The 27,525-nt window shown below is 38.2% G+C and overlaps 1 protein-coding gene across 1 annotated transcript in view; it reads left to right on the forward strand.

The window, feature by feature from the left end:
• The window catches only part of CA10 (carbonic anhydrase 10), a 696,068-nt gene that overhangs the window by 539,349 nt on the left and 129,194 nt on the right, over positions 1 to 27,525 (forward strand). The window contains exon 4 of the mRNA XM_044676329.1: positions 1,081 to 1,266. Coding sequence (XP_044532264.1) covers positions 1,081 to 1,266 — 186 coding nt within the window. The remainder of the gene's footprint in view (positions 1 to 1,080; positions 1,267 to 27,525) is intronic.

The following is a 27,525-nucleotide window of genomic DNA, read 5'->3' on the forward strand; positions in this document are numbered from 1 at the left end:
TTATTAAAAATAAGATTCATTATTATGCACAATTTCCAACTTTCACAAAGGGTCTTGGAATGCATTGGTTGTATAAAACAAGGACCTTTTGTACCTGTAAAATGTTCCTATCTCTATCTGTTGAAAATCCTCCTTTTCTTTAAACCCAACTCATGTGCCACTGTATATTTGAAAGCTTTCTCTATCTCTGCCTGTTGAAATCCTTTCCAAACAACAACAAATGAAACTGAATTCTGTGTAATTACCAATTACCAAACTTGGCCCCAGATAAGAGTTGACAAAATGCACCCTCTTTCCTTTCTTTAGGGCCTGAATTTTGAATGATTCCTTATTTATTTATTGAATATGAATTCCATACTTGTTGTAGGGAGCTAGGGATAGGGATCATGTGTGCGAAATATTGCCTATCAAGGTTGTTCAATGTCTAAGTTTTACAAAATGCTTTTCTTTTTTATTTGTTCTTTATTAAGAAGGCTGGCTTGTTATGTTGGGGAAGGGAAGGGATGTATTTGGAGTCAAAAATGATATTTTTAAAAGATACTAATGATATTTTAAAAAGCCTTATTTTCACAGTCTATTTCCTGCATGAATAAACTCTTCCCCTCTTCCTGTCTTATATAGAAATTATTGCTCCCTCCTAAAATCTCTCATAATGCTTTGCCTGGACCCTTCTTTTGCATGTAGGTATTTGTATTTTTTCCTCCGCATCATTAGATTGCAAATTCCTTGAAAGCAAGATCTTTGTTGATCACCATATTCCTAATGCCCAACAATGTGTTCTGCACATATAGATGCTTGATGAATGTTTGAAGAATTAAATATTAATTAAATCTTGTTTGGGGACTAAAGCATCAAATTCATTGGAGAAAGTACCTCCCTACACCACGGATGGAATTCATATTCAATAAATAAATAAGGAATCATTCAAAATTCAGGCCCTAGGATCATGTGTAAATTATTTTATAACCTTTTTGAGATGTATTGCTCTAAAGCTGTTAAAAAGTTTTATGATTATTTTATGAAAAGAAGAATGGGAAAGAAAAAGGCTTCACCTTTCTTCTTTTGTGGATTGTCTTTCAGGTCAGTGGGACCATGTACAACACAGGGAGGCATGTGTCTCTCCGACTCGACAAGGAACATTTGGTCAATATTTCTGGAGGACCCATGACATATAGCCATCGCCTGGAAGAGATCCGGTTACACTTTGGAAGTGAGGACAGCCAGGGATCAGAACATCTACTCAATGGACAGGCTTTCTCTGGGGAGGTATGTGAGCTAACTGGAATTGTTGGTGTACCCTGTTTCCTTTTCCAAGGAAAGAGAAACCCTCATCTAATTTCTACTCACAACAATTGGTGCCTACCATAGCCAGGGGGCTTCCAGGGATACCAAATGGTGGAGATAACAACTAAATGCAAGGGAAAGATCTGTGAAATGTTTCCAGTGGGCTCTAATGGCTTCACTTCTGCTCTTATAATTTAACATGGTTGAGGATGCTCCAGACATTAAGGAAGAATTTTTTTTTTCCTAAAAAACAAACAAAAAAAACCTGAATTTTTGCTGACTAGAAGTTGATTCCCATCCTGAAAGAGTTTCTTAGGGAATTGTATTTGAACCATAACTTCTCACCTCTGCCATGTATCCCCTTATAACATCCTCCCTATGATTAGTGACTAATAAATCATATATCACAGTCTATATTTCAACCTACCCATCTCCTGCCATATGTAAATCATGAGATCTAATTTTAATGCATGTCAAATGGTGAAATTGTATGATTGGTCTCCTAAAGAAAACATCTGGGTCATAATGTGTTCCTGTACATGATGGGTGGCCTTATGTGACCCCAGAGAGAGCTAACTAGAATTTGTTAAGCTAAGGTCATTTGTTGGGTGATCTTTGCTGAGCACGTCACCAATTAAACCCATTTTCTTTCCATTAAACTCAAAAGTGATCATCAAGTCAAAGTTCTTTCATAAATGGTACAACTACTAGTTTCTATTTGTGAAATTTTAGCAAATAGCTCTATCACGCCTTCTGTTTCCCTGAAATAATATTTATAAGAGCACTTTGTGATGGTATAGCACTACACCATGTGCTCTCTTCTTGTCCCTTTCTCTGTGTCAATATCTTCCATGCTTTCCTCCTTTCCTCAAATCTCTAGCAATATACATGGCCCTCTTTCCCAAAGCCAATCCCTCTATGTGCCTTTGATCTCATCTCTATTCATCTTTTTCAGCAAATTATTTCCTCAGTTGTCCTCCCTACCTATCTTCAATCTTTTCCAACCTATTGGTTTCTTCCTTCCTGCTTTCAAATGTGCCTAAGTCTCTCCTATTCTTAAAAAATCTTCTCTAGAGCCTATCACACAAACACACACCCTGGACATTATGTTATCTCTCTCCTTCTTTCCTAAGCCAAATTCCTCCTAGAAAAAACAGCTTAGGCCCACTGTCTCTACTTTTTCAGCTCTTATTCATCCTTTAACCCTTTTTGGCTCTCAACCTCATTACTCACCTGAAACTGCTTTCTGTGATATTACCAATGATCTATGAATTACCAAATCTGATGATCTATTCTTACTCCTTAGCTTTCTTGACCACTTTGCTACATTTTGCTCTGTTGATCACCCACCCCTCTTGAATACTCTCTCCTTGCTATGACATTATTCTCTCCTAGTTCTTTTCCTCCCTGGCTTATCCTTCCTACTTAGATTCCTTTGCCAGCACCTCATTTATATAATATACCTTAACAATGGCTATACCCCAAAACTCTGCCCTGGGTTCTCTTCTGCTTCTACATTTCTCACTCTAAACTATTAAAATCAATATCCCTCACTTTCACTACATAATTGGTCCTTCTCCAGTTCTAGTCATACATGCCTTGATAATTTTTTTATGTTGCTTATTTCATATGTCATCATCAACTTTGTTGTTGAGTCATTTCAGTTATATCCAGCTCTTTGGGACCCTTTTTGGGGTTTTCTTGGTAGAGATATTGTAGCGGTTTGACATTTCTTTTTCCAGCTCATTTTGCCAATGAGGAAACTGAAGCAAAGAGGGTTAAGCGACTTCCTCAGAGTCACACAGCTAATGACTGAGGCCAGATTTGAACTCACAAAAATGAGTCTTTCTGACTTTTGGTCTAGCATTTTATCCACTGCTCTACCTAGTAGTCCTATAACCAACTTAGCCCCATAAATATCTTTATTACTCCCTAGGTCACCTTCAATTTTTATTCTTCTCAAATCATGCTATTCCATGTTCTGTTGCAACAAAGGATAATGACAAATCTGGTATTGAAAAGATGGGCTTTGGAATCAGTGAGTAGTTTGAGATAATGAGAGCTTCTGCAACTTCTTGAGTATGATACAATCTGATCTCCTCCTGGGATATCTCTGGTGGTTGTTCAAGATATTTATATTGATGGACTAACTCAATGGGCTGCTCATCCAAATGCATATCATAATATGGGAATGTTTATTTTTCATCTACTTTGGTTGTTTTTGTTTAATCTCCATTTTCATGGGAATGGTTTTTGTTTGTTTGACATTGTACATGATTGTGACTCTTATTGATAAGGTCCTCCAATATTATATCGCCTCAATGAAAATAGTGGGTACTGTGAAATGAACTTGTTACCTCCCCAGTGTCTATAACCTGATCCTTTCAATGGATATCAGTAGAGTGGGTGTCCCAAAAGTCTTAATTCATTTGAAGCTACCAAAAAAAATAAAGAATATATGAAACATAGATTTTTACATTGCTAATGTGAGGATTTCTTTCTCTTAAATTTATTTCATATTTATAATAAATCATATGAATTATATTGTTTTTATATTACATATTGTATCATGTTACATTTGCAAAAAATAAAAATAAATGGTAACAAAAAACCACTTTCATAGCTTCAAATATATCAAGACTCTTGAGATATTCTATGACTTAGGTACTTGCGTACAGAAATTTTGCCTAATATAGTGACATTTTCAATTCTGTTTGTCAACTATCTACATGCCTTTTTATCTCTCAGTCTGTCTATCTCTATCTATCCCTCTGACTGTCAGTCTATCTATCTATCTATCTCTAACTATATCTCTATCTTTCTGTCTCTCTGTCTATATCCATCTGTCTTGCTGTCTCTCTATCTAGCTATCTGTCTGTCTGTCTTTCTAGCTATATACAGAGGGTCCCAAAAATCTCAGTATATGTCTTAAGCTTAAGAACTGCACTAAAGCTCTTGGGATTTCCTCCATGGATGTGAGTATGTGTCTGTATTAAGAGACATAGTTTTATTACTTTCAAGTACATATGCTGTCGAGGAAGCTAGCACATAGCCTTGTAGAAGTCCTTGTAGACTGCTTGGTTTTTAATAAATAAATAAGCAGGTTTTATGACTAGCTTGCCAAGTGTATGCAAATGGTTACTTCTAAGGTCCTGGAGAGTACCTGAAAACAAGACCTTTGACTGAGAATTTAAATTTTGGCATATTGAGTAGTCTGGTTTATATTATTAACTTACACCCCCAAACAGAGAAAGGAATTATTAAAGCAAACAAGTCCGGTCACTGTCTAAATTGTCTTAAAATTCAAGTGAGTGAAGTATGAATTAATAAGGCTTTACTGGACTAAACAAGGGCACCTTAGTGGCCTGGAAAAGAAACTAAACTTTGGGAATATCTTAATCAAAGAGAAGTCTTGTCTGATTATCGTGCTGAATACCATGCCCGTTTTGAAGAGAACAGTCTAATGCAGAGGGGAAAGGCACTGGCATCTAACTCTAGCTCTGTCATTAACTTGCTGTGTGACCTTGAGTTTTTTGTGGGGGTTTTGTTTAGTCACTTTTCAGTTGTATCTGACTTTTCATAACCCTTTTTAGAGTTTTTTAGCCATGATACTGGAGTAATTTTCCACTTCCTCCTCCAGCTCATTCTACAGATGAGGAAACTGAGGTAAATAGAGTTAAGTGACTTACCCAGGGTCACACATACTATAAGTATCTAAGACTGGATTTTAACGCAAATCGTCCTGATTCCAGGCACAGCACTCTCTCTATTCCATCACCCAGCTGCCCATGTAACCTTGGGTACATCACTTTAATGTCTCCAGGCCTCAGTTTCCCTTACGTAAAAGAAAGAATCATAAGTCTATTACCTTGGAACTAGAGCAAACTTTGGTGGGAGATCTAATTTTACAGATTAAAAAACTAAAACAAGAGGGAAGCTGGATAGCTCAGTGGATGGAGAGCCAGACCAAGAGATGAGAGATCCTGGATTCGAATCTGGCCTCAGAAACTTCCTAGCAACCCCCGTTGCCTAGCTCTTCCAACTCTTCTACCTTGGAACCAATACTTAGTATTGATTCTAAGACATGGTAAAGGTTAAAAAAAAAAACAGACACAGAGAGCAAGTGATTATTCCAAGGCCACATAGGTAGTGAGCAGAGTCATGATTGGAACCCAAGTTCACTGACTCAAAATTCAGTGATATTCCTACTTTACCATGCTGCCTGAGTTAGATTCAATGATCTATAACAGTGGTTCCCAAACTTTTTTGGCCTACCGCCCCCTTTCCAGAAAAAAATATTACTTAGCGCCCCCTGTCACATACTATCACTGCCCCCAAATGCACTTGTGGTCATCACCACTCTCCTGGATCGCTGCAGCACCCACCAGGGGGCGGTGGTGCCCACTTTGGGAATCACTGATTCATTTTTCAGATATTCACCTTTTTGGGGACACAGAACCTACTTTGGCAAGCTGGTAAAGCCTATGGCTTCCCACCCACTCAAAATTAAAATTGTGAATGCATAAAATGAAATAGAGAGAATTACAAGGGAAACCAATTATATTGAAAGAAAAATATAATTTTCCTATTTGAGTTCATAATCCATCTGAAAACTCAGAGTCCATGTTAAAAACTTCAATTCTATACATTCTGTGCAGAGAATATGATGGATTTCTGTAGTTCCCTTAACATTAACTAAAATTCTATTATTTCTCATGCTTGAACATATTCATGTTGTGTTGTTGGGTGCTGGAGGATCCTTTGAGGGGAACCTGAAGGATGACTCCCAGCAAGTTTATTTACGTTGTTGAAGATGAATAATCGAATTACCATCTGCACCATCTATCACTGCCGATAGTGATGAGTCAATTAATGCCTGGCATTTTCACTGGCACTGTGCGACAACAGTTATCTGAAGAGCAGCAGATTAATTGCAGGCTTGTCAAATGATGTTATTGTAATTGATGGTAATCATTTACTTTGTTTTATAAAGCTGGGTGGATGTTTCACACAGTCGGCACCCACATTCTCACAAAATTACTCATGTCCCCCCCACACAACTCCTGGACACCTCCTCAGAGCTCTGATAAATGAACATATGTATGTATTCAAATGTCTCTTCTTTTAAGAAAGGAAAATTAACAGTCATTAGTAAGGAAGGCCTTCAATCTGCTAATCAAGACTGAAAGCCTAGATGGATGGTTGACATAAAGTAAAGAAAGTCACATAAGAAAATAAATATTTTAGCAGGAGGGGGGAATATTGGGAAAGAACTTCTATTAGTTGTTGACGTCAGTCTATCTACTAGTTAGGATTTCTATTAGTTAGAATTTCTATTAGACTTGGGTGCAAATTGTAGCATTAAGAACCAAACCTATACTCACTGATCTAGAATAATCCTGAAAGATTTAGGGCAGGGAATGCTCTCCACCTCCAGAGAAAGGACTGTTGGAATTGTCTTTCCCATCAGTGTATTTTTGGTTTTATTTTGGAGTTTTGGTAATGTATGTTATAAAGGTCTCTTAACCTTTATTGATTATTGGTATAGGATGGTAATACCAATAATTACGTCCTGTGTGAACAAGTTGTTGAATCTGACTGAGAAAATGGCTTCTCAGATCAGCCTAAGAATTCTGGCTCAGCCAGTTGTATAAAAATATTTTTATTATGGTTAAAAAAAAACAAGGAAAGGGATAGTAAAAGGAAACTAGTAGAAAAGAAATTCTTATGATATATAAGTCCCTAAGCTAAAATTTCTTACTCCAACCACCCAAATCTGATCCTCAAGGATCTCCTTCTTCCCCAATAGAGCTCTCTTCCTATTCTAAATCCCCCAAAACCTTAATCTATCTATCCTATCTAAATTATACACAAGAAAAATAAGTTAGATCTCTCTCTCCTTTCTGTATAGAGGAACAAACAGCTTGAATCTCCACAACCTTCTTCACTTGCCTAGCAAATCTGTTAGGCTTGCATTAATGTTTCACCAACAACCTCCTTCACCTGTCAGATCTTGTAGATAAATATTTGACGTGAAAACACGGAGATTTTTCAAATCTTAGAGAGCAGCTCTTACAACCTTCTTTCAGGACAGGGTTAGCCCACAGAGTGCAAAGTCATTTGGATAACTGTCTCTCAAAGCACTCTGGGAAAATTCCCTCTCACTTATAAGTCCATCTGAGATTCTATTCAAATTTTAAAGAGACCTATCTTCTAAATCTCTTATGCATCTATCAGTAACTTATGCTACTTACTCTATTTCCTAATGAACTCTTACTTAATTAACAAATAATTCTCTACATGTATGACTTTGCTCTTACAATGATGACCAGTATGGAAGTAGGTTTTACATGACAAAAAAAATGGGGGGAAAAATTTAAAAATAATAAAAAAAAGAATCAAGCCTAGACAAAAATAAGCTATCTTGACCACCAAGACAGAATTATTTCCTTTAGGGATGCTTGGGAGATGTCATCATGGCAAAGAAAATGATGACTTGTTGGAAGTTATTGTCTTTAAGGCAAGTGTCCAGGGCATTGTAGGAACAGGGAAGAAGCATGGTGGCAGGAGAAAGAATACTAGATTGGGAAGCAGAGAATCACTCCCACTTTGCTTCTATTTGATTTGGAGTAAATCATATGATGTCTCTATTGCTTTAGTTTCCACATATGTTTAAAAAAAAAGTGAGAAAAGTGGAATCACTTCCTACTCCAAATCTACATTTCAATGAATCAGGGAAGATGGATTCAAGTTACCATGTTGGACCTGGAGTCAGGGAGATGCAGGCTCCTATTCCACACTTGCAAGCCTCAAAGGGATCTAGGGGTGCCAAGAGCCAAAGGCTGAGAAAGAAAGGATTCTAGGGACAATCTGTGAAAAGGCATGGAGGTAGGAAGATGAGCACATACACACCTAAATATTACCCACACACACAAAGAAAATTGGGGGGAAAGTGAAGGTGAAAGCATTTAAGGAAAGTACCTTGGAAGAAATCCATCAGAACAATCAAGAATCTTGTTTCAAGGTTTTGTTTTGTTTTTTAATTGGATTCCTCTCTTGTTTTAGTTTCTTCCTCCATAAAATGAGGAAAAAAAACTCATGGGGTTGTTGTGTGACTCACGTGAGATGGAGAATGGAGAAAAAAGGAGGAGGTACAATGAGGCTTGGCAAACTTTAAATAACTCTGTTGTTATTCCTACTTCTACTCAGCAACCAAAGTGATCTTCCTAAAGTGCAGGCTTAAGCTTGTCACACACTGCCCTTTCTCCTACACAACAAATTCTAGTGCCTCCCTAGTACCTCCAGGATCAAATAAAAACCTCTGGTTGGCATTTACAGCCCTTCACAACATGGCCTTGCTTACCTTTCCGGGATTCTTATACTTTGGTCTTCTTTATGTCCTCTGTGATCCAATATCTTTGGCCTTCCTGCTGTCACTATTCCTGGAATATTCTCCCTTCTTACCTTTACCCCCTGGTTTCCTTGGTTTTACTACCACAACCACCACCTCCACCCACTATTACTACTACCACTACCACTACTACTATCACTACTACCACTAAATTACTACTACTACTAAATAACTTCTACTATTATTACTACTACTATTAAATTATTGCTACTACAACTATTACTACCACTACCACTACTAAATTACTATTACTACTACTATTACTACTGTAACTACTATACTAAATTACTACTACTATTACCACTAAATTACTTCTACTAGTTTTACTACTACTACTACTAAATTATTACTACTAACTGTTATTGCTACTACTACAACTATCACAACTACTAGAATACTTCTGCTATTACTACTGCTATTACTACTACTAAATTATTACTACTACAACTATTACTACTACTACCACTAATAAATTACTATTACTACTATAACTACTGTACTAAATTACCACTACTATTACCACTAAATTACTTCTAATATTACTACTACTACTAAATTATTACTAATACTCTTGTTGCTACCACAACTATCACTACTACTAAATTACTTCCACTATTATTACTACTGCTACTACTAAATTACTACTACTACATACTACTGCTACTGCAACTATCACTACTACTACTACTAAATTATTACTATTAATATTATTACTATTACTACTACTACTACTTAATTATTGCTATTACTATTACTACTGCTACAACTATTACTACTACTACTACATACTACTATTACTAAATTACTACTACTACTACTACTACTACTACTATTAGTACTACTGCTATTGCTGCTGGTATTACTACTACTACTACTACTACTACCACCACCACTACTACTACTACTATTATTATTACTACTACTACTAGTATTACTACTACTGCTGCAACTACTGCTACTACTAACTAATAATAATAGCTTAAGTTTTCTGTGGCACTTTAAATTTTGGAATATAATTTATAAATATCTCATTTTATTGTCATCATAATTCTGGAAGGTAGCAGTATTATTACCCCCATTTTACAGACTGAAGAAGATGAGGGCCAAAGAGGCTAAGTGATTGGCCCAAGGTGGCAGAGTTAGTGTCTGAGGCAGGATTTGAACTCAACTCTTCCTAACTTCAGGCTCCTCATTCTTAACTGTTATATGAACTAGGTGCCACTGGCTTCTTTTAAGACTCCACTTAGGTCCCACATTCTTTTGCAATTTCCCCTCTACCTGCTGGCCTAATGCCTTTCCTTTGAGATTAGCTCCCATTGACACTCTTATTGACACACAGTCATTATGTCCCAAAAGTCTTATTGCAGTTTTAAGCTTATTTTTGTTGTTGTTCAGTCACGTTTCAGTTGTGTATGACTCTTTTGACTCCAATTGGGGTTTTCTTAGCAAAGATATCAGAGTGGTTTGCCATTGCCTTCTCTGGTTCATTTTACAGATGGGGAAACTGAGGCAAACAGGAGGACATGATTTGCCCAGGGTCACACAGCTAATGAGTGTCTCAAGTCAGATTTGAATTCAGGATGATGAGCTTGTCTTGGGCTGGGCAGGTGCTCTATCTACTGCACCCCCCAGATGCCCCAGTCTTAAGCTATTAAAACTTAAAGCTCTACCAGGGCTTTTGAGGCACTCTGTCTATATCTTGAATGCAGAAGCTGTTTGCATGTTCCCTTCCCTGTGAGAATATGAGCTCCTTTTTTTAAAGCAGGTACCATGTTTCTGCTGCTCGTTGAATCTCTTAACACAGACCCTGGCACAGAGTAAACACAACACTCGTTTCTCGATTGATGATTGATTGATACTAAGGCTACCCAAAGAGCCAAAGAGATCTAACCATTGAATAGAAGAGCAGGTGAGAGGCCAGAGTACAGAGTCAAGCTTGGAGCAGACAGAGGGTGCATCTTATAGAAAAATTGTGACTCAGATGCTCCTCTGTGACTTCTACATATATGACTCAACAAATACCATTTCCTTTTGTTAGGGTATACGTGCACAGCTATGGATACACGTAGAGAATCTTTCTGACTCAGAAATAAGAGAATAAGAGAAATAATGGCATCATTGACAAAATAGCAGGATGCAAATCAAAAGGCTAGTCCTGGCTCTGCCACTAATTAGATAGGCATCCTGGACAAGTCAGTTCCTTCCATTTCATTGCATCATTTGTTCCTAGAATATATGCACAGACCCAGAAGGGACCTTAGAGACCATCTAATACACTTCTCCTTCCTGTCATTTTGCATATGAGGAAACAGAGGCCCACATAGGTTCAATGATTTGCTCAAGGTTGCTCATCCATTTAGTAATACAGTCAAGATTCAAACTCAGGTCTTCTGACTCTAAATCCTGCACTCTCTCCACTGGGCCATGCTCCCTCTTATGTATGCATTCTAGGCTGTTGTACCAGATGGATCCTTCCAACTGTGACATTTTATGAGTTTGTAAGTTAATAGCATACACTATCTAAATTCTTGGGAACTTTCTTCATGGAGACTCTTAGCAAGAAAAAAAGACTGTATTTCAGTAGCAGTAATTAAGCTACAGTTCAGCCTGAAGACAGAGAGATGAGCCAACTGACATCTCAAGATTTCTCTGACTGTACTCAAAACAACTTTTTAAAAAATGGAATGTAAGATCGTCTATGGAATGTAAGCTTGGGATTTCCATGGGCAGAACTAAGATAGTAAAGGAGAGAAAGCAGCTGAGTTCTCCCAACATTCCCCTCCAAACAACTTTTAACACTTCAAATTGAATTTTAGAATGGCAGATTCCCCTCAAGGTAAATCCCAAGATAACTCGGGAAGTTGGAAAGAGAGTTTATGGCACCGGGTGAGGGTTGGTCTGGCGTCCATGTAGTGACATCACCACCTGAATGTCTTGGAGTCAGTGACAGTAGCAGCAATGGCTTCAGGAGTTTTCAAGCCAGAGACAGTAAGAGAATTGATCCACACTGGTCAGAAAGAGATTGAGGGGGATTCCTGTGCTGGCACTGGGCACAGGACCAGGCACTGTTTGGCAAACCTATTACCTATACTCATTTCTGGGTCATAGCTCCAGTTCAGAGTGCAAATGCACTTACATTTGCAAGGGAGCAGGACCTCAGAGGGGCAGTATCATGGATGGCTGAAAGGGATCAGGAACCCTTCCTGGGCAAGGACCAGAGCATAGGCCAGGAAAGCAATGATCATGTCTCTCCCTGGATCACTCTACCTTGGAAGCATTAAAAACTTCCAAAGCCAAAGAACTAACTATGCAAATAGCAATGTGAAAAAGCCTGACCTCCACCCTGATGCTGGGAATGTTAACATGAAGTTCATAATCAAGAAATAGCTGGAAATATAAGCAAACCACAAAACAGAACCCACCATAAAAATCTACCAAGAAGGAAGATCAAGACACAAACTCAGAAGAAGTCATGTCAAAAACCTACAAGCAAAACATCAAAGGGGAAAAATGTGACTTAAACACGAGCTCAACAAGAATTCTTGGATGACCCAAAAATTATATTAAAAAAATAAGAAAATGTGAAGGATGGTGGCCTAGCAGTACCAGATCTTAAACTGAACTATAAAGCAATTTTCCTCAAAACGATCTGGTACTGGCTAAGAGATAGAAGGGTGGATCAGTGGAATAGACTCAGGGTAAATAACCTCAGCAATAAATAAAATTTTAAGAAAATAAAATAACAGTGGTAGAGAAAAAATTGGGAAAAGAAATGAAAGTGATGCAGGAAAATTATGGAATGACAACAAAATGTAAGCTCCTTGAGGATAAAGATATCCTGCTATTTTCCTTTCCCTCCATTTCTTTTCCTCTTTTTTTACCTTATTCATTATCTTTTCTCCCTTCCCTTCTCTTTTCCCTTCCTTTCCTTCCCCCGTTCTCCCCTTTTTTCCTCTTCCCTTTCTCCTTTTATATATATATATGTATATAATCAGCATTTAGCACAATGCTCAGTCCGTAGTAGTTGCTAATAAATGTTTGTTTGTTAAACTGAAACTGATACTTTCAAGTTGATGTAGATAAGACAGGTCCAAAGCAAGAGAAGAAGAAAGGTTAGAAAAGGCATATGGGAAATGCGTTGTTGTTTTTAAGGACTAGAAATCAGAAAAAAGGAAACAATTATCTCAGACTGGTCATAAAGTTTATTGAAGCTACAACTTAGGCTGAAAAAAATAAAGTACGAGCTTAGGCCTCTTAAAAGAATCAATTATTTGCCTCCTTGAGAGACTGATTCCACTGATTTTAGCTAAAGCAACACAAATTTGTAGGAATAAACAACTAACAGCAAATTGTTTTAAAGTGTGTTAGGGTATGAAAATTGCTGAGGGATATATAATTTATAGCGATGGCCCCATTAGGTGTTAAATGGCTGTGGGGAAAAACTCTACAGTAATCCAATTATCACTTTGCAGTGGGACTGGAGCTAGATAATTGAAAGCAGCTTTGTACAGAGGACTAGAGATCTGGGAGTCAAGAAAATTAGAATGCCCTTCCACCCAAAAGGTAGTTGATGGATTCAAGGACTTGGAGCATCACCTCTGGGAAAGTCTGAAGAGTTTTCCAAAATGGATCAAAGACCGTATTGGCTGTCCCAGCAAGCAACACCTACAAGAACTTCCTCATGCTCAAGGAACTTGTGCACATTGATTTTTAAGAAAATGGGCAGCCCTCTTTTGGTTGATGTGAGGTCTTCATAAAAGTTTCAAGTAGCCAAGAGTACCTGATTCCTTTAGAAAGCCTAAAAAATGAAGATTGGTTTAGTATCCACTAACAGCTAAAAAGAGCTGTTAGGAAAGGGAGGATCCTGTCTTTGGACAACTAAAATTAATTCACCAGGTACTGATCAAAATTCATTTAACTCAGAGCATATTACCATGTTTACCAAACATTATGGGATAAGGAACCCTCACAAGTATACAGGGAAAGTACTATTATCTCCATTTTTTTGATGAGGAAAGCAAGTCCCAGAGGAGTTAAATTATTTGCCTAACATTACGCAGTTGGCAGATGCTGGACCCAAGATGATAATCTAAGTCTTTTGATTCTCTAAGGCTTTTTAAGGGCTCACAGGCTCAAAAAAGACCCATTGTCCAACATACATAGAATAATCAGAGGGCAATTCTAGATGGGAATATGTGTCAAAATATGTAGAACAGTGATGTTAAGATGAAAGGAGAAGGGGCAGCTGGGTAGCTCAGTGGATTAAGAGCCAGGCCCAGAGATGGGAGGTCCTGGGCTCAAATCTGGCCTCAGACACCTCCTAGCTGTGTGACCCTGGGCAAGTCACTTATACCCTGTTGCCTAGCCCTTACCACTCTTCTGCCTTGGAACCAATACACAGTATTGATTCCAAGACAGAAGGTAAGGGTTTTTAAAAAAAACAGATGAAAGGAGAAAATGGTATAAGTCTGCATAGATAGATGGATAGATACAAACATACATATGCAGACCAAATAAATACTGGTAATTAGCACCTATGGGACATCTAAGTGGTGCCATAGCCCACAGAGTACCAGGCCTGTAGTCAAAAAATTTGTCTTCACTGGCTTCCAACTTACTAGCTGTGTGACCCTGGGCAAGTCACCTAACATCTCAATTCTTCATCTATAAAATGAAAAAGAGAAGAACATGGCAAACCATTCCAGTGTCTTTGCCAAGAAAACCTAAAATGGGGTCACACAGTTAGACACAACTCAAAAATGACTGAACAGAAACAATTCCACCTATACAAGTATAATTTGGGGGGAGTTGGATCCAATGATTACAAACATGTAGACAAACTCCAAAATGAATATTCAGTTAGATTCAATTCAAGAAGTGTTTATTAGATACCTACTATGTGTTAGACACTGATCACACAATAACCAACAAAAAAAAAAATCCTGGTCTCTGCCCTCAAAAAATTTACATTCTACTAGCATAAGATTATTTTAACAACTGGAAAATCACGTAAAAACCACTCTTTGAGTCCTAGAGATAAAATGACAACACCTGGGTTGTATGGCCTGATTTGAAGACTTGCAGAAAGTCCCCAGGGAGGAATAAATGGAGAGAAAGTAAAAGAGTCCCAAACAACAATTCTAATCCTGGTTATAAAATGAGGATAAGTTTTACTTTACCTATTTCAAAGGGGTGTTCTGAGTACAGCTATTTCTAAACGCTAAAAAACTCTCTAAATCTAATATATGGCACTCTCTTAGGTACTCTTGGGGCTATAAAACAGTTTTTTGAGCTATATTCTATACCTTCAAGAAATAGATATTCCAGATTAGGAAGAAAAAAAACAAAAGCATATGAAAAGTGCAGTGATAATACAAGAGATAAATGATAATGCAATAAAAAATAATCAAAGAAATCCTTCATGGCAACCCCTGAGAAAGGGCCAAATGAATGGCACAGATGGTCAACACTGAAGAAATTCAGAGAAGGGAGAGAAATATTTGTGAGCTAGAATAGTTTTTGAAGTCTATTCTAATGAGAGAGGATTGCAACTGGGTCTTGAAGAATTGGTCGAGTGAGTATATCTTGTCTTCTCTACTATATTATTGGAAATAAAGAATCATCTTTGAATCTGTTTGTTTTTCATGGATTACTATAGGTCCTGGCAGACTATGGCCCCGGGGGTGAGGGGCAACTCATTCTAAATGAATTATCTTTTGGACCCCCCCCCAAAAAAAAACAGGCAGCTGGCTGGATTTGGCCCAAGGGTCAGAGTTTGCCCACCCCTGACCTACAACAGCAAATTAAGCATTACATCTAGCAAACAAAAAATGGATGAATGAATATCGCCAAAAGAGGTTTGACTTTTACAGGGTACTAGATAGCCAATCCTTTATCCCTACTCTTCCAGCCATCTGGTTCAGCTCAAAACTGTGATCTCTTAGATATTAGCATCTAATTCAAATTTCTTCTTCAACCCCCTGTAGGGTTGAGCTCTAGTTAAGAAATGGTTTACCTCTTTTCCCCATACAAATAGGTACTCAGGCTCCTGGAATTCACAGGGAGTTATATCTTTTTCCCTTTCCCCACACTGCCAAGGGCAAAGGCAAGACAGCTCTATCCATTGCCCATGGTTGACTGCGAAGCCCAAGGTAAAGTACACAAATTCACATGTGAGTAATATATAATTTGCAGTCTTAGAAACCTGCTGGTAGGCGGCCAGTGAGATACATGAATAGTATAAAAAGCCATTCTGCTAAAGCAGTTCAAGGCTCTCTGCATAAGCTTTGCTAGAGGAGAAGGGTCAGATATCACAGAGATTATCAATAATCAATAATGAGAAATTGATGATGTATACAGGAATGGCAGTCACAGTTTTTGATTCCTTCCAGTTGATCCATTGTGTTCTCTGATCAAGTACAGCTCTTAGATATATACTGCTAAGTATAATCCCTACTATTCCAGATCTCAAATATTGAAATATCCTGTGTACCCCCAAAAGAGGTGAAAAGCAAATCCCAACTTGATTTCTGTGCTAGACTATAGCAATTAAATTAATGGTAGAGCAATATGGATGTTTTCCAGATGTTCCCCGTATCTGTATGAAGGTCCATGTTTTTCAGTGTAAAGAAAATAAATGTAAGGGTGAGAGTCAATCAAATCAGTACTTCCACTCCACTTTTACTTGCAAGATGCTCTATTCCTAAATACTTTCTATGAATGAAAATTCCACCAAAGGAAGCTATTAAAATGGTATTAAACTACATGAGAAAAGACTCATCTTCTTGAGTTCAATTCTGGCCTCAGACACTTGATAGTTGTGTGACTCTGGGCAAGTCACTTCATCCTGTTTGCCTCAGTTTCTCAACTGTAAAATGAACTGGAAAAGAAAATGGTAAAAAACTCCAAAATACTTTGTCGAGAAATCTCCAAATGGGATCATTAAGAGTTGGACACAGCTGAACAGTGAATGAACAACAAAAAGGTATTTAATTGATCTGGAAGGGTTAAAAACCATTGGATGAAAAAGCATGGTACTCCCAGAAAGGATATTAAAATTATTTGAAGTTTGCCCCTAGGTATGCCCAATAGGACTTTGGGCAAAAAATGACAAGCTGCTCAGAATCAGGCATTCCAGACTCAAGCTAGCTGGAACATGGAAGAACTGAGAGGGAATCTTTTGGGGGTGAGGGTCTGGAGCAGGAGAGAGCTACCTTGACCAGAGGAAGACCTTGTGAACTTCAAAAGATCAGAGGATTTGGGACATCTTCATCTTTGATGCTGGGTATCTCTGAAATAGCAATGAATGAAAGTAATGTCAGCTTCATTAGATAAAGACACATTGAAGGCAAATTCAACACCTTGAGGAAAGACAGCTTCAGGACTCTACAAGTTCAGCTGAAAGTCTTACTGTCTTCATGAAGACTCCATGAAGGAGAAAAAAGAACTTTCAATAATCACGAGCTGTGACTTTGAACTTGTACCCTTTGCCTCTTTCCTCTGATCTCTGCATATATTTATGGGGAAATGCAACCTAGACTTTTAGGGCAATGTTTTGTACAAATTGTTCTTATCAGTAAATACTAAAATTCTAAAATGCTAGAATTCCCCAAAACTAATTAACTCTGACTAATTGATATCTCAACTGCTAATCAGTGATGTTGGGTCTGGGAGAAGCGTGTTGATGCAGAGAAAACAATCTCAATCTCTCAATGTTACTCCTCATATCTTAAATGGAGAAGTAATAGCTGGCTTCAAAGCACTTGATTGCCATTGCAAGGAGGAATTAAGATGGTAGTATCAGAGCTTTTGCAATAAATACAAATTAGTTAAATATGAGGTAGTTTAAGATGGAGATCAATACTAGTCTTGGGAAGCTGCCTAGATGACTACAAGGTTAAGTAACTTATATAGGACCGCACAGCCACTGTGTGTCAAAATCAGACCTGAAATGAGATCTTAATGGTTTTGAGGCTGGTTCTTCATCCACTAGCCTACACTGCCACCAACATGTATATTTACTGTTGATGGTATTATTGTTTGGTCATTTTAGATGTGTCTGACTCATGGAGACCCCATTTGGGGTTTCCTTGGCAGAGATTATTGAAGTGATTTGCCATTTTCTTCTCCCGTTTATTTTACATGTGAGGAAACTGAGACAAACAGGGTTAAGACGAGCTGTGTCGGATGAGCCTTGGGGAGTGAATTCTATCTACACAAGTGACTTGTCCAAGATCACACACCTATTAAGTGTCTGAGGCCAGATTTGAACTCAGGAAGATAAGTCTTCCTGACTCTAGGTCTGGCACTCTATGCACTATGGTGACACCTAGCAGCTCACATTTCTATAATGCTTTGTAGTTTACAAAGCATTTTCCTTTTACCCTCTCAGAGAGACAGATTAAATAGGAGAATATTATCCCCATTTTATTCTAAGCAAAGTATTATCCTCATTTTATAAATGTTCTAGGCAGACTTCTTATCCCTTTAGAGATCCCTAACCTAAGGACTACCTCAGGAAGAAGGGAAGTTTACCCTTTCCCATCCTCCCTTTCTGCAGGAACTGGCTGAACGTAATAGAGGTCCAATGCTTGTTAAATCAGGAGAATGTGTACAAACAGACTTGGCAGCAGAAAGGAGATCCTGAGCGAGTTCTAGAACACAAGGAATTACTCTGTATGCCCTGTAGGAGTCTGGAGGCCAGGAGATAAGGAGGAATGATAGCGTAAATGAAGGGTCAGCACTTAAGGGTCTTTCACCCCAATACAGCTGATATCACAACTAGGCAGCATTATTGAAGATTAAATATTTTAAATGAAGTGTAAAAATAAGTCAGGGGAGTGGGACAGCTAGGTGGTTAAGAGGATTGAGAGCCAGGCCTAGAGAAAAGAGGTCCTGGAGTAGAATCTGGCCTCAGACACTTCCTAGCTAGGTGACCCTGGGCAAATCACTTCACCCCCTCTGCCTAGCCCTTACTGCTCTTCTGCTTTAGAGCCAGTACTGTTGTGTTGAAGAAGGAAGGAAGGATGATGGTGATGGGAGAAAGGAAGGAAAAAAGGAAGGGAAGGAAGGTAGCTGGGATAGCCCCCAGGGATATTAAAGGTAGGTTTATTTTAGGGTTTAGTAAAAGAAAGGTTTGGGAAAGCTAGGAGTTAGATCTCCAGCAGTTAGCTGGGACCAAAGCTCTCAGGGGCAAAAGGCTCTCCTCGGATCTAGGGAAAAGGCACCCAAACCCATGCTTCTCTTCTTTATATACTTTCTCAGACACCTCCCACAAAGGAAGTGGAATGTGTCTGAGGAAGTTATGGTAGAGAGTCCTGGGAGATGTAGTCTCCCAGAGTTCAAAGCCATTTTAAAATGCACAGTACATAGTACTGATTCTAAGACAGAAGGTAAAGGCATAAAAAACAATGAGTCTAGGTCATTATCATCAAATCTCTCAACATGCCATAGAAATAAAAGTTGTCATTTTGCTTGATAAAGAAAAATGAAAAGGGACAGGTTGATGGTTAGTGTTATGATTAAAATTATTTGAGAAACTGTTTGGGATGAGATAAGAATATCAATTTATTGATTAGCCTAGCATAAAAGCAATAAATAAATGGGTCAGTGAACCCCTTCCATGATCAAAGACCCAAAGGTCTTTCATACAGACCTATAAATACAATTTGGGAGCTCATGATTTAGCCCCTCCCTAGAGCATCCCAAGACATCTCTGATTGGTGAGTAGATAGAGAAGAGATTGTTCATTAAGGCTCTCAACCTCTCCCTACTGCCATTGGAAATGGGGTCATATAGGAAGGAAGATCTTTGTCCATTAACTGGATTGGGGAGGTAGGACATATTCTATAAGTTTCTAAAAACATAGGAAATACAAAAGTCAACAGATTGATTAAAGCCCTATCTAATCCAGCACCCTGACATAAGATGAGTGCAGTACATAAAAAGTAAATTCTCACCAAAAGTGAGAACTAGAGAAAATATCTAGTCTTCCCTCTTATTGGTCACATGCCTTTGCTCTTAAAATGATGTTGCTCAGTCGATTCATTCATATCTGACTCTTTGACTGGATTTGGAGTTTTCTTGGCAAAGATACTAAAGTAATTCACTACTTCTTTCTCTAGTTCATTTTACAAAAAAGGAAACTGAGGCAAACCAGATCAAGTAATTTGTCCAGGGTCATAACGAATAGGTGTATAAGGCTGGATTTGAACTCAGGAAGATTAATCTTCCTGGCTTCAGCTCCAACACTCTCTCCATTGTGCCACCCTTAACATGATTCGGGGTGCTAATAACATCATACAAAAATCAGAGAGCATAATGATGATGTCTTTATTCAGCCTGCATCTCACAACATAACTCTCTCATATTTAATAATTGTAATTTCTATATTATTTTTAAAAGAGATAATAAAATGCCATCACACCAAAGATATACTGTGACACCATTCAAAATTAAGCAGTTGAAAATTCCCAGATTCATTTGCCTTGATATATCGATAAACTTTCTCTGAAACAAAGCTAATCATCTCAATGGTGCAGATTTAATTGCTAGTTGGTTGACAGATAATAAAAAGACCTACAGATTAAAATATGAACTAATTACTGTATTCAATTCCATTTACTTGATTTCATGTTCCATTAATTTTTTGCATCATTTGTAGTGGAAGCTCTAGATTTATATTCCTTTCTCCCCTAGTGAGTTATGCCATTGAGTTGCCTGTGGCATGCCCGTGTTCCAAATGGGTTGGAAAGGGCAGAATTCTGGGCAGTAAATATTTAGTAGAAACAGCCTAGCATACGGTAAGTGAAGGTAATTATCCATTCTCAAATACCATACACAGCAAGTGTATATAAATCTATCCAGATATCAGCAATGCCAAGACCTCATGACTATTCATTGAATTTCCTTATTAGAGCTATGAGAAATAACTCACTGGAGCTAGTGAAGGTGATGGTCGGGGTCCAGGGAACAGCCTAGTATAGGGGTCTGCAAACTACCTTTGGAGAGCCTATCAGACAACTATTTTTGTACTGCATGGGAGCTAAGAATGGTTTTTATATTTTTAAATATACTAAAACTTTATTATTTTAAAACGTAGAAACCATTTTAACTCCTGCCACGAAAACAAACAATAGGGTAGATTTGCCTAACCCTTGGCCCCAGTGTAACAGGGAACCCTGACAATTAGGTTCATAGGTTTGTAGAGCTAGAGGTAGAAAGGACCTAAAACACCATCAAATCTAATGTCCTCACTTTACATTTGAGGAAAGTGAGTCTCGAAGAAGCAAATTGACTAAGATCACAGGTTTAAGGTAGCCAAGCAAGGATTCAGAACCAGTTCTTCTTATTCCAAATCCATTACTCATTTAGCTTCTGAACTTGGATCTGCTCCATGTTACCAATGTGAACTTTGACACATTTTACCACGGCCATCTTTTTGGATTCTTTCTATTCCCTGGAGTTTTATGACATTCCAAGTGGATACTCTATAGGTGTTAATTCACCAAGTTCACCAGTCTAGTTGCCTCTCCGAAACTAGGTTTCCTCCTTTGTGAAATGAAGGATTTGGACTAGATAGCCTCCTCATTTGCCTCTAGTTCTAACCTTTTAGGTTCTCCACTTGATAGAACCCTATTTTGATATCATCCCAACAATAAACTGAGGCAGAAGCATATTTCTCCAGATAGCATTATAGTGATATACAGTGTGGCTTTTATGTCCTCACTTGTCTAGTAAGGACTGTATTTTATTTGCTAACAACTCTGCTTTCTTAGTTTATATCAACACATTGCCACAAAGTTGGACAGCCCCCTTGAAGTCATACACATGTGTGAAATTTTATTTTTCTTCTTTAAATAGATATATACATATATGTTAACCTCTGCAAAATTTGAGAAACTGTCTTATCTTGTCCTGAACATTAGCTCTGGTTTTAAAGGAACCTTAGTGAATGCATTTTCTCTCCTTGAAACTATTTGCTGAACTCAAAATTTCTAGAATCAACTCTGTAAGTGAATCCTGCAGGAGCTCTTTGGCAAAATGAGCTTAGCCAGGAGGTTTTAAATTATAAGCCAGGCTAAGATGAGATAGAAGGGAGGGAAGGAAGCCCAGCAATCACCAGTTATAGGATCAGCAGTAGGGAACTTGTATGATGGGTTTTCAAAGAAAATAATTTTTCTGCTCCAGGAAATACTGGTTGTGTGAGGGTGCCAAATGAACCTCCCAGGGCAGCTGCCAATTTTTCATTGGGTCATAGATTGATAGAATGTCAGAGTTGGGAACACCCTTAGAGATCATTTAGTACAGCCCACCCCGTCCATTTTGTAAATGGAAAAACTGGGGCCCAAAGATGAGAAACAGCTTGTCCAAGAAACATAATGAGAAAACTGGAACCCTGGTCTCCTGGATGCCCAACCTAATACTCCTGAAAGCTCTTCTGATGGGCTAAATATCTGCTACAATTATTTCACCACCTTTTTTGGTATAATTTTTTCCCCATCACTCACCTCCAAGAAGAGTTAGCTCCCACTAGTATCATGACTGAGTCTAAGATTGTGCTCAGCAGCCTCCTTCCCAAATAAACACACAACTCACTCATAAAAGAAGATAGTAAATGATTTCCATCTCTTATTAAACTTCTCAATAATCACCTTTTATGCTGGCATTTCCTAGAAGTGCTGAAATAACAGGGGTACAGTATGGTAGAAAATGCAGGGACAGGAAAAAGCAGAATCACTTGCTTATTTCCTGCAGGAAGCTCTATGATGCTTATCCTTAGCAGCAGTCAAAGGAATGATAACAATAGCAATGGAAACACAGAATATATATATATATATATATATATATGCATGTATATATATAATATATATTTACATATAGATGGCATATACACAGGCATATAAGCATATATGCACATATTCTGAGACCTTTTTATATGTGTGTGAATATATAAATATATATGCATAGACATAGATGTACATATTGTGTCTGAGCAGTTCTCTACATTAGAGTATATTTGTATCAAAGGTTAGGAATCACAAGGCCTAGAACTATGATACATAAATATAAATATGAATACAAACACATCTATACACATACCACAAATTTGTATATAGAAATATATATACATATATATATATATACCTTATACCTCTAGAGTAAATATTATACTATTTTATATGAAAATGGTAATATATGTAGTATATAATAGTATTATTATTATTATTATTATTCCTATTGACTCCCAGAGGAGCATAGGGCCTCAGCCATCTCACGCCAACGGACTCTGTTCTGGGCAACTTCCCCCAGCTGGGCATATCTTTGCTAGGTCTATTTTGGCCTTCCGACTTTTCTCCTCCCTGGTGGGTTCCATATTTTTTTTTCATAGCGTCCTGACTGATACTGAATTGTTCTTTCCCAGTCTGGTATTGGAGATCTTTTCAGGCCATCTGGTGTTCAAGATTTGATGTAGGCCTGGAGTTTGTTGGCTTTTGCCAGCACGCGTTGTGGACTCTGTTGGAGAGCAATCTTCCAGACTAGGCGATCGTTGGTTTTGTTGGTTTAATGAGGTTGCAGTTTCTGTAGCAGGTGATGTTTTTACGGGGTGAGGTTGCTAGCCTCGCGCCCAACCCTCCTCCTTTTTCAGCCAGGCTTGGGACCGTCCTTGGAGGAGTTTATATAATAGTAAATACTCTTTTTTTAGCCATTTGGAGTTTTCTGGCAAAAGATACTGAAGTAGTTTACTTACCATTTCCTTCTGTTGCTCATTTTATGGTTGAGGAACTTGAGACAAACCGGGTTAAGTGACTTGCCCAGGGTAGCATAGCTTGTGAGACTGGATTTGAACTCATATCTTTCCAACTCTATCCACTGCTCCATCTAAATGCCCTGTTTTGGCATTAGAATCAAGCAAATGATTGGATTAGAACTGGGATGTTGGGAGGAGGGGACTAAGAGAGGACATCATTGTGAGAGAGAGAATAATTAAAGATGACTGTACTATTGGGAATCTGGATAACTAGAAGAATCATATTATTCCTGAAAGATACAGGTGAATTAAAAAGAGGGTAGGCTTTGGTGAAGAAGACACTGAGGTCCATTTTGGACAACTTACTATTAACACCTATGGAACATCCAAGTGGAAGTGTCTAGTGAGCAATTAATGGCATGGGATCAGAGCCCAGTAGAAATAAAAAAGTCAAGGGTTAGGTAGGTGGTTCAGTGGATAGAGAGTCAGGCCTCGAGTCACGAGGTCCTAGGTTCAAATTTGGACTCAAATACTTCCTAACTCTGTAACCTTGATTAATCCCAATTGCCCAGCCCTTAGCACTCTTCTGCCTTAAAACCAATATTTCATAACAATTCTAAGATGGAAGGTAAGGGTTATAAGGTTATAAGGGTTATAAGGTTGTGGTCAACCTGGGGAGATCAGAGAGAGGATTTGAACTGAGGTCTTCTTGACCTAAAGACTAACTCTATCCACTCTGCCCGACTTGCAAAACAGTTGACATACTTTAGCTCATCTGGCCTCACAAGTCTGTGAGGTAGGTACCATGGGTATTACAGATCCACATTTTATAGATGAAGCAATTGAGACTCAGGGATGTTAGGTGGGCACATAGCTATGAAGTGATAGAGGTAGGACATGAACATAGTTCTCTATTTTGGGCACAATATACTCTGCATCTACCAAGCCCACTACATGAATCAGGAGGCAGTTAGCAAATACTCTGGGAATTCACTGTATACTTCTTTCTTTTGTATTTGTGTATTCTCCACCAGGACACTTCTCCTTAGGTAGCTGTACCATGGGAAAATGCCCCACATATGTCATCCTGTCCTCCCTCAATCCTTCCAGGGAATTCTGTTGGTTGATCAACTCAAGGGTTCAGACATAGGAAGCTTCCCATGGTTTATAATGGATCTGCCTTGGGAAAAGCCACATCTGAGTCATTCCTTCATTCTAAGGATGTGCTTATGTCAGAGGATAGGGACAATACCTAAAACTCTGGAAAAATGCAAACCAGTTCCATCATTCTTGAGTGGATCTATGATTTTTTCTAATATGGAAACTCCTTTGTAAGGTGTTGATAGCATTTAATCCAACATTTTTCATCTTGTGGGATTCTTTTCCCTTTCTTTCCATAGACCTTCAATACGTCATGAATCTTTGGGCTCCAACAGCACTATAGCTTTCTGTATATTCTGTTTTGTGTTCACAATATGATCACGTGCAAGAAAATTGATCTGCTCTTTCCCCAAAGGTGTAGTTCTGTCTATTCAGATGTCTAGTAAGCCCAGGCATTATGATAAAGAAGCAAACACAAGTAAAATGGGTCAACCTGTTGACATTTGATACTTGAGAAAGAGCATTAGCTTGTAGATATTTCCATTTCCTACAAGTTTTATAATCAAAAGTACTAACCTATAACCTATACTATTGCCTTAAGTAAGTTGATTTCTCTGCCTAGCCTATATTTCTATTTTCTTAAATTCTTGCCTTCTGTCTTAGAACATAAAGTATCCATTCTCAGGCAGTAGAGAGGTAAAGGCTAAGCAGCTGAGGTTAAGTGGCTTGCCCATTTTCACAGAGCTAAGAAGTATCTGAGGTCACATTTATACCCAAGTCTTCCCAAATCCAGAGCTGGTACTCTATCCACTATGCTACCCAGTTGCCCTTTTGGTCTGTATTTATTTATCTGTAATTCAAAAGGGAGGAACTGTAGGATAATGGAAAGAGTATTATAGGCTTGGGAGCCAGGAGACCTGCCTTCTGGTCCTCTATCTGCCACTAGCTAAGTGAATAACCTTGGTGACGTAGGTCCCCTTCTCCCAGCTTCGCCATATTCATATGTAAAAGGAGAGAGTAGCCTCTGGATCAGAATCAGGAAGCCCTGGCTACCAGGAAGACCTCAGACACTTATTAGTCCTGTGACCTTAGGCTAGCAGCTTAGACTCTCTCATATGTTCACAAGTATCTAATCAACCACTAATGACTAATGTGTCAGGCACTGTGCTAAGTGCTTGTGATACAACAAAAGGCAAAAAAAAAAAAACTCTGCCTTCAAGGAGATTGTATTCTAATGGGGGAAAGCATATGTAAACTGCTACAATATTTATCATAACCTTCCAAATAGTCTTTACATATGTATGTATTACATAATACATACATATATAAAAATCTTAATAACTTAAAGCCACACTAGCACTTTTGAAGTACTCTGCCTATGTGTGTCATGTATATTATATAAAATGTGCATATGTTTATGATATGAGTATGTATACATACACACACCTAGTAAATAGAGGGTAATCTGAGGGGAAAGCATGAGCAGTCTAGTAGACTGGGGAAAAAAGCCTTCTTCAGAAAGTAGATTTATCTTGAGGCAGTTAAATGGGGCAATGCATAGAGTGCCACACTTAGAATCACTTCTGTGTTTCAATTCTGCCTAAGATACTAACTGACTCAAGGTAAATTATTTAATTTCTCTGCCCCAGTTTCATCAAATGTAAAATTGAGATAGTGATAGCACCTATCTACTCCCTAGGGTTGTTGCTATAAGAATCAAAAGAAAGACTCTCTGTCTCTGTCTCTCCCAGTCTGTGTGTATGTGTATGTCTCTCCCTCTCCCCCTTCTCCTCGCCTCTCTGTCTGTCTCTCTGTCTCTCTATGTCTGTCTGTCTGTCTCTCTCTGTCTCTGTCTCTTTCTCTGCTTGTGTGTATATGTCTCTCCCTCTCCTTTTCTCTCCCTCTCTCTCTCTCTCCCTCCCTCTCCAACTCTCCCTTTGTGTGTGTGTATCTCTCTCTCTCTCTCTCTCTCTCTCTCTCTAATATATAATAATATATATAATATATAAGAGAGAGACATATAGATATAGATATAGATATAGATATATAGATAAAGATATATATACAGTGCTTTCCAAACCTTAAAGTGCTCTATAAATGCTAGTTGTTATTAATCAGTAAACATTTATTAAGTGCCTACTATGTGCCAGGCACTGTGCTAAGTTTATTATTATTACTATTCGGTGAAGCCAGGGAAAAGCTAGTATAACTTTGGGGCAGAGTATTCCAAACCTGAGGGACAGCAGGTGGAAAGACAGGGAGACAGAAGATGGGAGTGGAATGTTTAAGAAGTGCAGCTAGATCTACCTCCAGAGAAAGAACTGTTGGAGACAGGTGCAGATCAAAGCATACTATCTTCCACATTAGTCTTTTTATAGTTTTATTTGGGGATTTGGGCTCTACATGAGTAGTCTCTTACAACAGTGACCAATATGGAAGTGTGTTTTGCATGGTAATACATATATAATCCAGATCAAATTGCTTCCCATCTCTAAGAGGAGGGAGGGAAGAAAGGGAGGAAGGCAATTTGGATCTTGTAATCTTGGAAAACATATGTTGAAAATTGTTATTACATGTAATTGGGAAAATAAAATATCTTTGAATAAAAAAAAATGCAGCTAGGTGGCACAGTGAATAGAGTACCAGGCCTGCAGTTAGAAAGGAAGACTCATCTTCCTGAGTTCAAATCTAGCCTCAGACACTAGCTGTGGGACCTTGGGCAAGTCACTTAACCTTGTATGCCTCAGTTTCTTCATCGGAAAAAAATGAGTTAGAGAAGGAAATGGAAAACCACTCCAAAACCCCATTTGGGTTTTTGGAGGCACAAAGTGTCAGACACAACTGAAATGATTGAAGAACAAAGTGTTCAAGGTGGGGAATAAAGCATAAAAAAAAATGGAAAGGAAGGAAAGGACCAGGCTATAGAGAACTTTAAATGACAAACAGGATTAAATAAAGAATGAGCCTCTCAAACTCACTG

The sequence above is a fragment of the Gracilinanus agilis genome, chromosome 4 (assembly GCF_016433145.1).
Source record: "Gracilinanus agilis isolate LMUSP501 chromosome 4, AgileGrace, whole genome shotgun sequence".
Classification (NCBI taxonomy): Eukaryota; Metazoa; Chordata; class Mammalia; order Didelphimorphia; family Didelphidae; genus Gracilinanus; species Gracilinanus agilis.